General features: G+C 44.3%; 1 protein-coding gene across 1 annotated transcript in view; it reads right to left on the bottom strand.

Moving 5' to 3' along the window:
- RAB3B (RAB3B, member RAS oncogene family) overlaps positions 1-11,054 on the bottom strand; it is a 66,268-nt gene extending 55,214 nt beyond the window's left edge. Inside the window, exons 1-2 of the mRNA XM_007459617.1 lie at positions 10,975-11,054; positions 2,933-3,160 (exon numbers count right to left, since the gene is read on the bottom strand). Of these exons, the coding sequence (XP_007459679.1) occupies positions 2,933-3,160 (228 nt within the window). The 5' untranslated portion in view covers positions 10,975-11,054. The remainder of the gene's footprint in view (positions 1-2,932; positions 3,161-10,974) is intronic.
- Positions 11,055-16,313: the final 5,259 nt, after the last annotated feature.

Here is a 16,313-nt window from a genome sequence, read left to right as displayed (position 1 = left end):
TTTTTTTTTTTTTTTTTTTTGCGGTATGCGGGCCTCTCTCTGTTGTGGCCTCTCCCGTTCACAGGCTCCGGATGCGCAGGCTCAGCGGCCATGGCTCACGGGCCCAGCCGCTCCGCGGTATGTGGCATCTTCCCGGACCAGGGGACGAACCCGTGTCCCCTGCATCGGCAGGCGGACTCTCAACCACTGCGCCACCAGGGAAGCCCACTAACTTTTTTTTAGCAAAAGCAGTGTGATTGACTATGTCAGATCTAATTAGATTGTCATTGATTTTACCTCAAAACATGGCTGACAATGAACTTGTGCTAGGTGTCAGGGAGATATCAGTCTAGCCATTTTCTGTGCTCACTTAGGCTTTACTATAATTAATATAGTCTTCAATCAGAGGTTTCTTGGTAGGACTCTTTTAAATCCACATATCCATCATGGGGGTTCATTTAGTTAAAATGAGGTAGTACAATCAATAAATCCACTTAACTAAGCACAGGAAAACTGCAAAAGCTCACAATGGGCTGATGATGAATAAAAGAGTGAGGGAGCCACTACTGCCAACCCCTTAAAGGGAAGAGTATCTCCTCCCACCTGAAGATTTTTTGAGTGTAGGATCTGTGAGCACCAAATGTGGAGATCAAATGAAGATATCCATGTCAATTCATATGGTAAATATTAGTAAATATTTATTTTATATACAAAGACAAGAATAAACTCTAGTAAGTTTCTTCAGTGCCCTAAGGAATAAACAGACATGTGCCCTCTGGCCCATTTCAAAAACCTTCTATTTGTTGTCCAAGGTCTCCCTGACTCCCAAGCCACCACCTGACAGCCTCTCCAGCAAATTTCTCTCTCAGCATCCCCTCCCTGCTCTTTCACAGCCTTGCTCCATTTTCACTGTATTGCTCACCATGCCCCAAATATCCTTTTCTTTCAGCCCCCTCTGTGCACTGGCTGCAGGGAGGATGTCAGACTACATAAATGGAAGCACTGGGCACAGAACAGGTACTTAATAAATGCTTATTGATTCTCACCATGAGGTAGCTAAACTAGATCAGTGGTTCTTTAATTTTAGCCAACCTCAAAACCACCTGGAAGGGCTCCCCTGGTGGCACAGTGGTTGAGAGTCCACCTGCCGATGCAGGGTATGCGGGTTCGTGCCCCGGTCCGGGAAGATCCCACGTGCCGCGGAGCGGCTGGGCGCGTGAGCCATGGCCGCTGAGCCTGCACATCCGGAGCCTGTGCTCCGCAATGGGAGAGGCCGCAACAGTGAGAGGCCCGCGTATCGCAAAAAAACAAAACAAAACAAAACAAAAACACCTGGAAGACTTGTTATAACACAGATTGTTGGACTGTACCCCAGAGTTTCTGATTCTTTGGGTCTGAGGAGGGACCTGAGATTATGCATTTCTAACAAATTCCGAGTGATGCTGACGTTGCTGATCTGGAGACCACACTTCTAGAACCAATGAACTAAATGGAATGCGTAGCTTCTTGCATTTCTAATGGTTTGATTCCTCAATGCTTTTAATAGAGACTAAATAAACAAAATGAACTTTTATCTCTATATAAAGTAATACTTAACATGATCACAAATGAAAATATGAGCTCTATAAGACCTAGTTGCACAGTGTAGAGAAAAGAGCACATACTTTAGAATCAGAAGATTTGAGTTGGAATCCCATTTTGTAGCTGCGTGGTCAACCTAAGGCAAATTAATTACTCTCTGAATATCTGTCCCATGGGGTTGATTGTGAGATAGTATCAACAAATGGAAATAATTTGTAAAAAGAAAAGTACTGTATACAGACTATACTAATAACATATATGTACAATGTATTAATGTTGAGTGGACTGATAATAAATATGTTTTGAATACTTTAAATCACAAATTTCTAAAATTTCTAATCCCAGTGCTAATTAAGTATAGAAAAGTATGTGATGTACATGTTGCTATATCATCTCAAATACATATAAATTTTATTAGTACCACTGGTAAATACCAAGAATAGTAGCTGTGGTGGCCAAGTTCCAAGATAGTCTCCAATGATCCCCACCTCCCAGGATTCATACCCTTGTGTAGTTTCCTCCTACATTGAATCAGTGACCAATAGAATACTCTAATAAGAGACACTGCCACTTCCTGTTTGGTTTCTTGGATCCCTCCCCCTAGGAGATGCCATGAAGACACTCTGTGGAGTGAAGCAGATCTGTGGAAAGATCCACGTGGAAAGGAATGAAGGTCTCCTGCTAAAGCCAGTGCCAGAGATGTGAGTAAGCCACCATGGAAGGTAATCCTCCAGGCCCACTCAAGCCTTCAGATGACTGTAACCTAAGCCAACATCTGGCAGCAACCTCATAAGAGACCACAAGCCAGAAACCAAGCCACTCCCAAATATTTGATCCACAGCAACTGTGTGTTAACGAATTATTATTGCTGTTTTAAGCCATCAAGTTTTGAAGTGATTACAGAGTGATAGATTATGGATACAGTAGCTAACATTTATTGTGCATTTATTATGTTCCGGGAACTATGCTAAGCACCCAACAACCCCATGACATAGATGCTATTATAATCCCCAAAAAGGAAAGCGTGGCCCAGAGAGGTTAAGTAATTTAGTCAAGGTTCCATGACTAGTTACTGGCAGAACTGAAATCTGAATCCAGGTCTATAACTCCAAAACCCAGATTTTTGGTTACTCATCCATATAAGCCAGGATAAAACCTTTTGGACAGTTAAGCAGCAGAAGCACCTGAGTTCCCAGAGGAGAGCAAAACTGTATAAAACCAACAAGGGATAGGCCAGGGGCCAGATACACAATAGCACTGGTGCCTAATGTCATAAAACTCAGAAGTTCTAAACTGGCCTCACCACCCAGCCTTTGTACCAGCAAACGAGTCAGCTCTTGGGACACTTCTACCCAAGATGCCCAGGACTCACCCAAATCTGCAGCTTCACTCGCTTCTCATGGCAGTAGACTGTCTTCACCTTAAAGTCAATACCCACGGTGCTGACGAAGGCTGGGGTGAAGGTGTCGTCAGCATAGCGGAAGAGGAAGGATGTTTTGCCAACACTGCTGTTGCCGATGATGAGCAGTTTGAACATGTAGTCAAAATTCTGGTCAGAAGCATCTTTGACTCCGGCTTTACCATCAGTCACTGAAGCCATCTGCAGGAGAGACCTGTGGTCACTCAGGAACACACCTCCAGTGTCACCCTGGATCACCTAACTTTTAATGGTCACACCGCCCTGCATACACTCACTCCACGCCCCAGCATCACTGAGGAAATACACACTACTCAGAGTCACCCCCTCACTGCACCTGCCCCAAATGTTGTCTCAGGATTGGGGTGGAGCCCAGCTCCTCCCATTCATTCCTTCAGCAAATATTTACTGAACACATTGTTCTGGGTCAAGCCCTGTGCCGGGCACAAGGAATACAAGTATGAATCAGACATGGTGTCTGACCTCTGAGTGGCCACAGATTAGAGTAAAATACTCACAAACACAGAGTAACAAAGCAGTGGATAAGTGATAAGACAGAGGGAAGCCTTGGCTGAGGAAGCCCATAAGAAGTATCTAACCCAACCTGGAGGCATGGTGGGCAAGGAGAGGCTCCTGTAGGGGTAGCTCCTAAGCTGAGTTTGGAAAAAAAAAAAAAAAAAAAGGCCAAAACAGCAAGTCAAAACAAGGGAAGCAATCACAACGACCTCATACCATCCTCCACTCTACTGTTAGTCATCTTTGTTTGTTTACAAAAGAAAATCTCATCTTTGAAAGTACATATCCATTACAAAATGTTAGAAAAAAACACAAGAATGTAAAACAGAAAATTTTAAATTACCAAACATGGCATCCACTCAGAAACTGCCACTGTTAACATTTGAAGTTTATTTCCTCCTTTATTTTTTCACGCACCAGAGTGCCATCTATTTTGAAATTATACCTTATTATTTAATTTAAAAAGTAATACATTGTAGTATACCTAGGCCTTAATATTACCAGCAAATACTTGTCAGGTACTCGTTATTTCCCATGAGAGATATGATGGTGACAATAACCATATAACAGTTCCCATTTATTGAGCACTGATATTGTGATATAATAAAAGACATGTATTTGGTCTGGGTTCCTGGTTCCAGGCAGAGCTCCTGAAACCTTTGCAACCTCTGGAAGTGCAAGTGATAAGTGTCTTGTTGTGCGCTGATGAGATGCCTGGTGGCTGGGGCTCCAGGACAGCCTCAGAGTGGGGGCTGGTTGCCAGAGGCACCAACCACATGATTAGAGGGTTGGAACTTTCAGCACCACCCCCTAACCTCTGGGGAAGGGAGAAGGGCTGGAGATTAAGTTGATGACTAAAGGCCAATGACTTAATCAATCATGCCTACAGTAATGAAATCTTTGTAAAAAACCCTAACCAAAGCGGTATGGAGATCTTCCAGGTTGGTGATCACGTTGATGTGCTAGGAGAGACCCTGGAAGCTCCAAGACACCCTTTCCCCCTACCCTGCCCTATGCATCTCTTCCATCTGGCTGTTCCTGAGTTGTATCCTTTACACTTTTACAATAAACCAGTAATTAGTATTTTTAAAAAAAAGGGTAATACACACACTGAAAATAATTCAGACAAACTTTACTATTTGCAAGTATTACTTTATCACCATCTGCAATTTGCATTATTTTCTTAACTTTTAGCATAAAAAGAAGGTAATATGGAACCTAAAGGTTTATAGTGCAAAGTAAGTCTTGCTTCCACCCCTGATGCCCAGTCTCTAGTTCCTCTCCCCAGAGGCAAACATGTTAACGATTTATGTATCTTTCAAAGATATTCTTTGCATATATAAGCACAGAGGTCTGTTCATACTTTATAAATATATATATATATATAAATGATAACATACAATACATTCAAGTCTATATCTTCCAAGTATATTTTAATAGCTGAGATAATTAGTTTTGTAACCTGCTCCTTTTCACTTAATATTATATCATATACTGAGACTTTAAAAATTCTTCGTAAATATGATTTCAATTGACTACACTTTATTCCATCCTATGGTTGTGTGATATGACCAGTTGTTTAAAGTCATATATTTATTTTTCTGTTCTTAATTATAAAAATTAAGTTGCAGTGACCATTTCTTTACATATTTGTTCTCTTTCCTATTTATTTCCTTAGGAGACATTCCTAGAAATGGAACCCCTGGTCAAAGAATAACTCTACTGAAACACAGATTTGATCCTTACCTCAATTTCCTTTATCTTATTTTATACTCTAGATAGACCTGGGAGATAAAACTGGAAGGACAAAGATTACTATCCCCATTGGATCAAGAAGGGAACTGAGGGCTAGAAATTATAAGGATTTGCCCAAGCGTCACAACTAACAGCTGAGACTAGACCTAGTACCATGAAGTAATATGGGAGAGGTCAAAATTCCTGCTCTATTCTTCAGCTGAATTCTTGGGTAAGTAATATCAGCTCTCTAAGCCACAGCATTTTACCTTACAACAGAGAAAATACCACCTACTTCACTGAGCTATGGTACCAACAGAGTGAGCAGTTACCATATGTAAATAATCTGGCATGATTTCTTGATCTATGGGAGGTACTCAATAAATACTAGTTCACTGGCTTTTTAATTCACTTCTGCAGTCAAATCTTGTTCAAGTGCCCTCTCCCTGATCTGGGCTCCATAATTTGAGCCTGTTTTACAATTAACTGTCTGTCTCTCCTTCTGGATTCAGCTGAGTTTTATCCATCCTTATACTCTGTCAACAATGAACCTAGAGTAAATCCTTGGGCATGTTACTCCTTTCAGTAAACATTTATTGAACATTTGCCATGTGCCAGACTATTGATGTGAATGTTGTATTATTGGTTTTCATTTTTCTGATGCAGCTGTTTGCACTCTTAGATTACTGGAATTAGAAGGGATTTTAGAGTGGCAGCTTTATCATAACAAAAAGCCTGGCTACTGGTCCCAGCTTTCCCAGTAACTCAATGTATGAACTTGGACAAGTCACCTAAACTCTGAGCTTCAGTATCCTCATCTATGATATGATCACATTACCGACTGCAGAAGGCTGCTGTGATTTTTAAAAAAGAAAATGTAGGAAAAGAAGAAGTAAAACTGTCACTGTTTGCAGATGACATGATACTATATACATAGATAACCCTAAGGATGCCACCAGAAAACTTCTAGAGCTAATCAATGAATGTGGTAACGTTGCAGGATACAAAATTAATGCACAGAAATATCTTGCATCCCTATACACTAAAAATGAAAGATCAGAAAGAGAAATTAAGGACACAATCCCACTCACCATTGCAACAAAAAGAATAAAATACCTAGGAATAAACCTACCTAAGGAGGTAAAAGGCCTGTACTCAGAAAACTATAAGACACTGATGAAAGAAATCAAAGATGACACAAACAGATGGAGAGATATACCATGTTCTTGGAATGGAAGAATCAATATTGTGAAAATGACTGTACTAACCAAAGCAATCTACAGATTCAATGCAATCCCTATCAAATTACCAATGGCATTTTTTACAGAAGTAGAACAAAAAATCTTATTTGTATGGAGACACAAAAGACCCCGAATAGCAAAAGCAATCTTGAGGGAAAAAAACAGAGCTGGAGGAATCAGACTCCCTGACTTCAGACTATACCACAAAGCTACAATAATCAAGACAATATGGTACTAGCATAAAAACAGAAATATAGATCAATGGAACAGGATAGAAAGCCAAGAGGTTAACCCACACACTTATGGTCAACAAATCTATGACAAAGGAGACAAGGATATACGATGGAGAAAAGACAGTTTCTTCAATAAGAAACTGGAAAAACTGGAAAAACTGGACAGCCATGTAAAAGAATGAAATTAGAACACTCCCTAACACCATACATAAAAATAAACTCAAAATGGATTAAAGACCTAAATGTAAGACTGGACACTATAAAACTCTTAGAGGAAAACAGAGGAAGAACACTCTTTGACATAAATCACAGCAAGATCTTTTTTGACCCACCTCCTAGAGTAATGGAAATAAAAACAAATATAAACAAAAGGGACCTAATGAAACTTAAAAGCTTTTGCACAGCAAAAGAAACTATAAACAAGACAAAAAGACAACCCTCAGAATGGGAGAAAATATTTGCAAATGAATCATCGGACAAAGGATTTATCTCCAAAATATATAAACAGCTCATGTAGCTCAATATTAAAAAAAACAAACAACCCAATCAAAAAATGGGCAGAAGACCTAAACAGACATTTCTCCAGAGAAGACATACAGATGGCCTAGAGGCACATGAAAAGATGCTCAACATCACTAATTATTAGAGAAATGCAAATCAAAAGTATAATGAGGTATCACCTCACACCAGTTAGAATGGGCATCATCAGAAAGTCTACAAACAATAAATGCTGGAGAGGGTGTGGAGAAAAGGGAGCCCTCTTGCACTGTTGGTGGGAATATAAATTGATACAGCCACTATAGAGAACAGTATGGAGGTTCCTTAAAAAACTAAAAATAGAATTACCATATGACCCAGCAATCCTACTACTGGGCATATACCCAGGGAAAACCATAATTCAAAAAGACACATGCACCCCAGTGTTCACTGCAGCACTATTTATAATAGCCAAGTCATGGAAGCAACCTAAATGCCCATTGACAGATGAACGGATAAAGAGGATGTGGTACATATATACAATGGAACATTACTCAGCCATAAAAAGGAATGGAATTGGGTCATTTGTAGAGACATGGATGGACCTAGAGACGGTCATAACAGAGTGAAGTAAGTCAGAAAGAAAAAACAAATATCATATATTAACGCATATATGTGGAATCCAGAAAAATGTTACAGGTGAACCGGTTTGCAAGGCAGAAATAGAGACACAGATGTAGAGAATAAATGTATAGACACCAAGGGGGGAAAGCGGAGTGAGGGTGGTGGTATGATGAATTGGGAGATAGGATTGACATATATACACTAATATGTACAAAATACATAACTAATAAGAACCTGCTGTATAAAAAATAAATTAATTAAAAAAAAAGAAAATGTATATAAGGGTGCTTCATACCTACACTGTGTGGAGAAAACACCTGGCCTTGCATAGAATCAGTTGGAAAAGTGCCTGCCTTTATTAGCTATGTCTGCTATAGGTGCAAGGCAAGAGTAAAAAATAGTTTCAGCTCCTGGTCTGATCCACTCCCCTTCATTTTCAGGTAAAAAAAAATTGAGGCTCCACAAAGAGCAGTGATTTGTCAAAGGTCATACAGCAAGTCAGTTGGAGCATCATTACTAGAACTTCTGTCATCTGATTACCCCCAGATTGGACTGGGATTAGGGAAAATAAAAACTACAACAATTTTAGGGTGAGTAGAAAAGCATCCCCAGCACCCTGAGATCTCTTTCCTAGCACTTGCCATACTGTACTGTCAACATTTGTTTATGTGCACACAGCATAGCTTTCCCAGAAGGTGGTATGAAAACAGGAAGAGCAGAGAGGTACAGTTGGAAGGCAGGTTCATGTGGACGCCCCCAAGGGGATCTTCTCAAGAGTGGGGCAGGGGCTACACAGACATTCGGAAGAGAAGTAAAAACCACCCCAGCAGGCAGCTGCCTGAGGCAGATCTGAGCAGACAGGTCAAGGCACAGGTGATGTCTGCAGAACTGCATTTGTCAGATAAGCATCAATCAGATCTTCCCTCTCTTTTTTGACAGTCACATAAATGACAGAGCTGGGTAGCTCACTGTCTTCGTGACAAGCAATACGGATGAAGGCCCAGGGAAGTCATATCTGGTCCCAGGCTGGGGGAAAGAAGGAAGTGGCTCCTCCAAGGGTTGGTGTGAAAAACAAACAACACTTTGAGTCTGATAAGCATCTAAGGAAGAACCCGACTTCAGGCAGGAAAGAGGAGGGAAGAGGAGACAGCCTTAAAATCCAGCAAGAAGAGATCAACTGAATACATGTAGTGAAGAAGTAAATGGATGAACTTCTCTTCTGAAGGAAAGAGCACAAGACAAAGTCAGAGACACCTGGGCTGAGCCCTGGCTCTCGAAGCAATTGCGTAACCTTAGGCAGATCGCACCCTGGGCCTCAGTTTCCTTATCTATAAAATGAGTTAATAAAGTGACTTCCAGGCAAACTATTGGAAGAATTAAAACCAGTACATGAGAGAGGCAGGAGCACAGCCACAGCTCAATTAGTCATTCACTCAACATTCATTGAGCACCTACTGTGTGCCAGGCCCTGTGCTGTACTCTGGGGAGATGAAGAGAAACCATAGGATTTCCAGCTTAGAGGAGAAACCTTCTTAAACATCCTCTATAGGTTGCTGGTGTCTCCCTTCATATTGTAATCCTTAAGAAACTGGAGATTTATTTCTTGGACTGGAGATCATTTTATATTTTTGCCTGCTTCCATACTGTTTCCTCTGATAGGAACATTCTTTCCTCTGTGGCTAGCTAAATCCTTCATGACCAGGAAGTCTTCCCTGACCCACCATCCTCTGGCAGAATGTCTTTGCTAGGGCAAACACAGCATCAGGGCTTCCCAGTACCACAGACAGGGCTTTTCACGGACTTCCATTGTCTTCCTCCCTTTATAGGCTCAGAACAGGTGAGCAAACACACACACACACACACACACACACACACACACACACACACACACACACACACATCCAACTCCTTTTACTATCCCCCACCCTTTTCCATCTGGATTCCAAGAAGCTGGGATGGATGGCCCTGCCCTTCTCCCACTCCCCTCCACACCTCTATTAGCTGCCACCTCCCTCCCTAAAATCTCTTCCACACTTGGACTCCAGAACAGAGTCAGCCTGTGGATGAATTTCTCTGTCAACGATTCTCTTCTTGTCTCTGACCCCAGGTAGCAGTGTAACAGGTCCAGTGCCTGCGCCCCCTCCTCAGCCTTCTGAGGAGCTAAGACACAGCTACCAGCTAGATGCCCTTGGACTCCACTCTGGACCCCAATCATCTTCCCACTCCCACACCACAACCCACACCTGACTTCCTCTGCACCATGACCCAGCCCATCTACCAGCTTAAACTCTCCAGGTTCCCCAACAGTTCCTCCACTCCCGGCTGCCAACCCCTTGCTCTATTCCAATGCCTCTCCATGCGCCACCCCTAGCCAGAAGTCAGGTGCCAAGGCCTTGGCTCTCTCCCTCCATCAGCTCCCCACCCCCCTTCTCTGCAGCCTGGGTAGACCCAGCCTTGCCTCCCACCTTCCCATTCTCCCAAGCTTCCCAACTCCAAGCCCCATCCCTCTCCCGCACTCAGGTTACCCCCCTTGCCTAGACCCACCTGGGCTCCGGCACCACACCACACTCACTTTACCTTCTCCCGGCCCAGCACCTCCTTTCTGCCCAGCGCCCCTTCCCCTCATCATCTCACTCCTCTCCAGCTCGAAACGACCCCCGCCGGCCAGTCCCCTCCCCTTAGCTCTTCACTTCCACGCCTCCCTTCCCGCGTTCCTCTCAGTCCTCTCGCTTCAGCACCTCCTTCCCCGCCCCTCGGCTCACTGGTACCCTCTTCCCGCACTGTCCCTCTCAGCTCCCTCCTTACTTCTCCCCCCATCCCCCTCCTCCGTTTCCCCCTCAACGAGCCCTCACTGCGCTCCAATTGCCGCTCATCCTTTTCCCCAGCCCCGGCGCCCTCTTTCTCGTTCCCCCAATCCCTCTGCCCCTGCCTTTGGAGCCCTCCTTGCGGCCCTCACAGCCCGGGTAGACGCTCCTCAGCGCCCCCTCCCCAGGCTACGCGCCCCTTCACTGCCGCGGTGCCCCTCCTTAGTGGCCTCGCCTGGCCCCTTCTCCTTGGTGTTCCCTCCGCTGCCCTGTGCTCCTTCTCAACGCCCACTCACTGTCCCCAGCGCCCTGCGCCGGGAATCGGTCCCAGATCCTCCTCGGGCGGGCTGCCGGGCCGCGCCCCTTACCTGGGACTCCGGGTGAGGACGAGCGGCTAGCTCCCTGGCAGCGCCGCAGAACCGCTGGACCTGGCGGCGGGCGGCAAAAGGCGCAGTGGGTTCGCGGAGCAGGGCGGTGCGGGGCGGGTCTGGTCCCCACCGCAGCGACTTCGGGCTGAGGCTCGGGCTGCAGCTGGGCTGGGCCACCACCGCGTCCAGGGCCCACCCATGCCCCGCCCAGGGGCGGAGTCCCTATTCGCCCGGCCCCCAGCTCTGGGCAGGTGTAGGAAATCCGAGGTATCTTGGGGGCCCGGGAGCTCCCCAATATCTGGGTGACTATCGTGATTTATCTTAATTCTCACGCCTCGTTCCATACACTGAACTTACTAGGGTGATCAGAGAGCTTCGATGATCATGTAGGTGATGATGGATTTGTACCTTTGCCATTTCTAAAGCACTTCCCTGTCGTTATACTGCTTCATCCTCACAAAAGCCCGGGTAGAGAGGCAGAATCTGGACGGCTGTCTACAGGTGGAAACGAAGCCAGAAACCTGGGCATTGTTCTCTACCCTATGCACTCCTTCACACCCTACATCCCATCAGCCTGGTGATGATGCCTCCGTAACATATCCTATCCCTTCCCCTCTTCTCCGTCTCCACTGCTCTCGCCCTGGTTCAGGCCTCATCACTTCTTGCCTGAACTAATGCAACAGCCTCCTAATGGGTCTCCCTGCCTCCACTCTCCAATCCATCCTCTATGTTGGCAGCCTGAGTGATTGTTCTAAATGTCACCATGTTACCATCAACCCTGAAGAAACAAACAGAAACAAAACATTTTCAATGGCTCCCCATTACCAGCAGTAGCCTGGACTGAGAAAATGTTCTTGCCTGGTCATTAGGAAGTCCCAACTCTGTCAGAGAAGGCAGGTATAAGTGGTGATTAGCACCCCACCCTCACACGTGGACCTGGACTTCAAGTCTTCCTGGGGTCACAGGAGCCAGCTGCCAGCTTTGGTTTAGAATCATCATCCCTCCCCATACTCTTCCCCCTTCTCAAATCTTAGAAGTCTTGAAAAAGAATATATGTGTGTGTATATATATATATATATATCAGAATCACTTTGCTGTATACTTGAAACTAACACAACATTGTAAATTAACTATAATTCAATTTTTTTAAATCTTAGAGGCCTGAGTCATATACCAAAACAATTTTTTCCCACATTCCATTGTGACCTGATCTACAATTTGTCTCTATGGCCCGAGGAACCACCCAGTAGACAGCCCCTCTGGTTGTCTGACTTCTCCCTCAGCCTCATCCTTGAACTGTTCTGAGCTTCTCCACCCACTCCCTTTCACTCACCTCCCCACTGTCCTCATCCTGGCAGCCCTTCCACTGTGCCCTCTAGAATCCTGTTCTTTTGTCAACAAACTCTCCTACACCCTCTGCTTCTTCAGAGAGTACTCAGGTTACTTCTTTACCTTTGTTAAAGCTTGACCCTCCTCCAGGACTCCTCCTGTAACCCTCTGCAGGAAGGCTTCTCACTCCCCATACACCACAGGACCAGGAGGTGGGGTCGGCATTGCCACTTCCACACTTGTACAAAAATTCCTTCTCCTTTGGTCTCCAGCCATACCACCTTCCACCCTTCCTCATCAAGGACATGATTGACCTCCAAGTGCTCCTATGCATTGAAGATTTCAGCCCCTGGCTCATGGTCATTCTCATTAGCCCTGTCTTGCCATCCTCCTGGTGCCTTCGGTAGCCATGTGGTTTCCTGATCCCTCAGTCCTTGGTCTCCTCTTCACATTACCTCCCATGGTCATACCTTGAACTTCTTAATCACACAGAACTAGTGCCTCTGTGATCTTAAAATCAAATATCCTGCACTGCCTGCTCCCTCACTCCCTTTCTCCCATAAGGCCTTAGTTTCCTCATTTCAAAATGGGTGTCATGATCATGATTATTCATTCTTCACAAGAATAATGAGATAACACATAAAACCATCCTTTTAGAGTTGAGAGACAATATGAGAAAAGATGGTATTGTGTTTACATTGCCTCAGGTCTTCACATCACTTTCTCCTTCTTCCCTGGAAGGCCATGTATTAAAGTGAACAGAGCACAGACTTGGAGCCAGACAGATATGGTTTTCAATCCTTGTTCTACACACTTACTTGCTGTGTGATCTTATGTAAATTACCCCATTTTTCTGACACATGCACCTCATGCTCATTTGTAGAAAGAGCAATAATGTTGTGAAGATCAAATAAGAAAATGAGATATAGCTACCGGAAAGCACCTGACAGGCACATAGTAAGCCAGGCACATAGTAAGCCCTCAATAAGTAGGAAACACTGTGGTTATAACAGAACAAAAAATGCTATTTTCTTAACCACAACTGCCTTCCAAGAAAGGTAGACCCTAATGTTCAGAGGTCCTTTTGTCCTACTTAGGACCTTGAGGAGTGTGGATATGTAAGTGTGAGAGGAGAAGGGAGACACCAACTTGCTCTGTGCAAAAAAAGGAAAAGAATTTGGAATTCACTTAGCAATATGGGTGAGAGAGGTAATAAAGAGAGCTGGGGGGAGGAAAGGAAAAAGATGAGTAAGAAAATCATTGTAAGGGTAGGTGCTACATGGATAAAGGGTCAGAAGAAACCCTCCCATGGCAGGTGTACAAAGGGTGTTTAAACACTGGAATGCATTAAATGGGAGAAGCTGTTTGTTACACATATAATGTAACCAATTTCTGTGACTCTCAAGACTTCAGTAAAGGCCATTACACTCAGGAATGCTTTCTGAGAGAGGAGTTGTAAGGATGAGTGAGTGGGAAAATTGAGCAATGGGCTTTGTTTTTCTGAGTTGAAAAAGGAGAGTAGAGGCAGAGACAAGAGAGCACAAGCCCTCGCGGAATTTGCGGAAATCTCCAGGAGGTCTTCCAACTTACAAGGGTTATCAAATGTAAAAATCAATGTAAAAATCGAGGTTCAAGCTCACTGCTTTTAGATCTTAAAGGGGGAGGGAGGCCATATCTGACATTTGGGCTGTGTCATTTGTGCCTTCCTATTGACTAGCAGGTGACCACCAGAGAGAATACAAAACTAATCATACTACATTGGACTGTCTTCACTTCCAGATCCAAATGCCAAGTAAGAATAGGAAGAAAGACAAAACGCTACCTTTTGTCTTAGATCAGATTGACTAACAATTATAATCATTAAGACTTTAAAATATACTGGGCTCATTCACATCTTTTGTCTCATTTAGTCCTCAATACAATCATACAAGGTATGGATTGCCATCCCCTCTTTATAAATGAGCAAACAGAGGTCAGAAAGTTTAAGTGACTTTCCAAGGTCACACATCTGGTAAATGGCAGAACCAGATACCAGGTCTGTCTGATTCCAAGTCCAGGGCTCTTTCTATTAGACCCCAGAATCATGGTTGCTTGGTGAACACCATTTGTGGTTAAGAGTGCTACAAACAAAATTACCTTAAATCTTTTCTAGTTGCCAGAGCAATCAGCCTTCTCTAGCTCCTAGTTTTTATATGAAATATAAAAGTGATGCTTTTTAATGAATGAGAATCAGTCACTTAGAAAAGTAGTAGCCTCGTTGTAAATCAACTATACTTCAATATAAGAAAAGAAAGAAAGAAGAAAAAAAAAAGGTAGTAGCCTAAGTGTGGATTGTACTTGGAATGTTCAAATCTTTACAAGGTTCAGATCTACACTCCAGTGTGCATCCCTCATGGACAGCCTAGGAATGCAGATATGTTGGCAGGTCAAGCGTTTTTCTCTCACCCCTTCAGTGGGTTGCCTCACATAACAGGGAAGCTGGAGCAGGTGCCAGAAAGTCACCAGAACATGTAAAGCAGCTCTAGAAACATAGGGTTCATGGGAGGAGTGGTGGAAGACAGGGCTGGGAAGAAAGGCAGAGACTAGATGGCCTAAGGCCTTGTATATCATGTTAGAGGTTTGGGAAATTACCTTGCAAGCAAAAGGTTTGAAGCAATGGAGTAAACCTGGTTACATATGCATGTAAGAAGAATAGCTCTGACTGTGGTGGGTGTGATAGATGGGATGCAACGAGTAGGGAGCAGGGAGAAAGGAGATAGGGAACCATCAGAAATTGCTTTAAAAATCCAGGTGAGGGTCTTCCCTGGTGGCGCAGTGGTTGAGAGTCCGCCTGCCGATGCAGCAGACGTGGGTTCATGCCCCGGTCTGGGAAGATCCCACATGCCGCGGAGTGGCTGGGCCCGTGAGCCATGGCCGCTGAGCCTGCGCGTCCGGAGCCTGTGCTCCGCAACGGGAGAGGCCACAGCAGTGAGAGGCCCGCGTACCACAATAAATAAATAAATAAATAAATCCAGGTGAGAGATGAAGAGGACCAGAAATCATGTCATAGCAGTGGGGAAAGTGGAAAGTACCGGCATTTGATTTGTATTTAGGACCTGGCGGCAGATTAAATGTGAGATGTGTGGGAAAGGGAATTGGCATAAACAACCAGGTAGACAGTGAAGCCATTTACTGGTAACAGGAGCAGAGAAGTTGTTTTAGTTATCTATTGCTGCATAACAACCACCGCCAAAAATTCAGTGGCTTGAAACAGCAATAATTCATTATTTCTCACAGTTCTGTGGCTGGCTGAGTGGATTCATCTGATGATTTTACCTTGAATCACTCGTGAGCAGCATTCAGCTGGAAGGTCACTCCGAGGCCTGGCAGTTAGTACTGGCTGAGGGCTAAGTGCCATGGTTCTTCCCCACGCAGCTTTTAATCCACTGGTAGGCCAGACCAGTTTACATGGTGGTCTGGCAGCAGTGTTCCAAGAGAGCCAAGGCAGAAGATACAATCTCTTGAGGCCTAGCCTCAGAAACTGCAAAGCACCCCATATACTGCATTCTATTGGCCAAATCGAGTCACAAGCCCAGCCCAGATTCAAAGAGCTCTGAGTAAGAAGAGCAAAGTCGCATCACAAAGGGGTATGAATAGAGAAGGGAGGAATCGATGGCCTTTAACCAATCTACCACAGGAATGGGAACAGATTTGGATAAGGAGAAAAAATAAGTATCTCAAACACCACTTCATACACTAATCATTCCTTCTTTCTTCTCTGTGCCTCAGTTTTTATTTGTAAAATAAATGAAAATGCACACTGAGCACACTGCCCCATCATCAGGGCATACCGCTGTCAGCAGGGGAGGAGTCTGAGACACACACGCACACACACACACACACACACACACACACACACACACAGAAACACGAAGCATTCAACATGTGAATATTCAGAACCCAGGTCCCACCCACCACCCCTCTCTCTTTCGCCCACCCTACCAATTCTTCACCAAAGCCTGTCCGCTCTT

The sequence above is a fragment of the Lipotes vexillifer genome, unplaced genomic scaffold (genome assembly GCF_000442215.2).
Source record: "Lipotes vexillifer unplaced genomic scaffold, Lipotes_vexillifer_v1.1 scaffold525, whole genome shotgun sequence".
NCBI classification, from domain to species: Eukaryota; Metazoa; Chordata; class Mammalia; order Artiodactyla; family Lipotidae; genus Lipotes; species Lipotes vexillifer.
The sequence above is the reverse complement of the archived record's forward strand: the minus strand, read 5'-3'. Positions and strand labels throughout refer to the sequence as shown.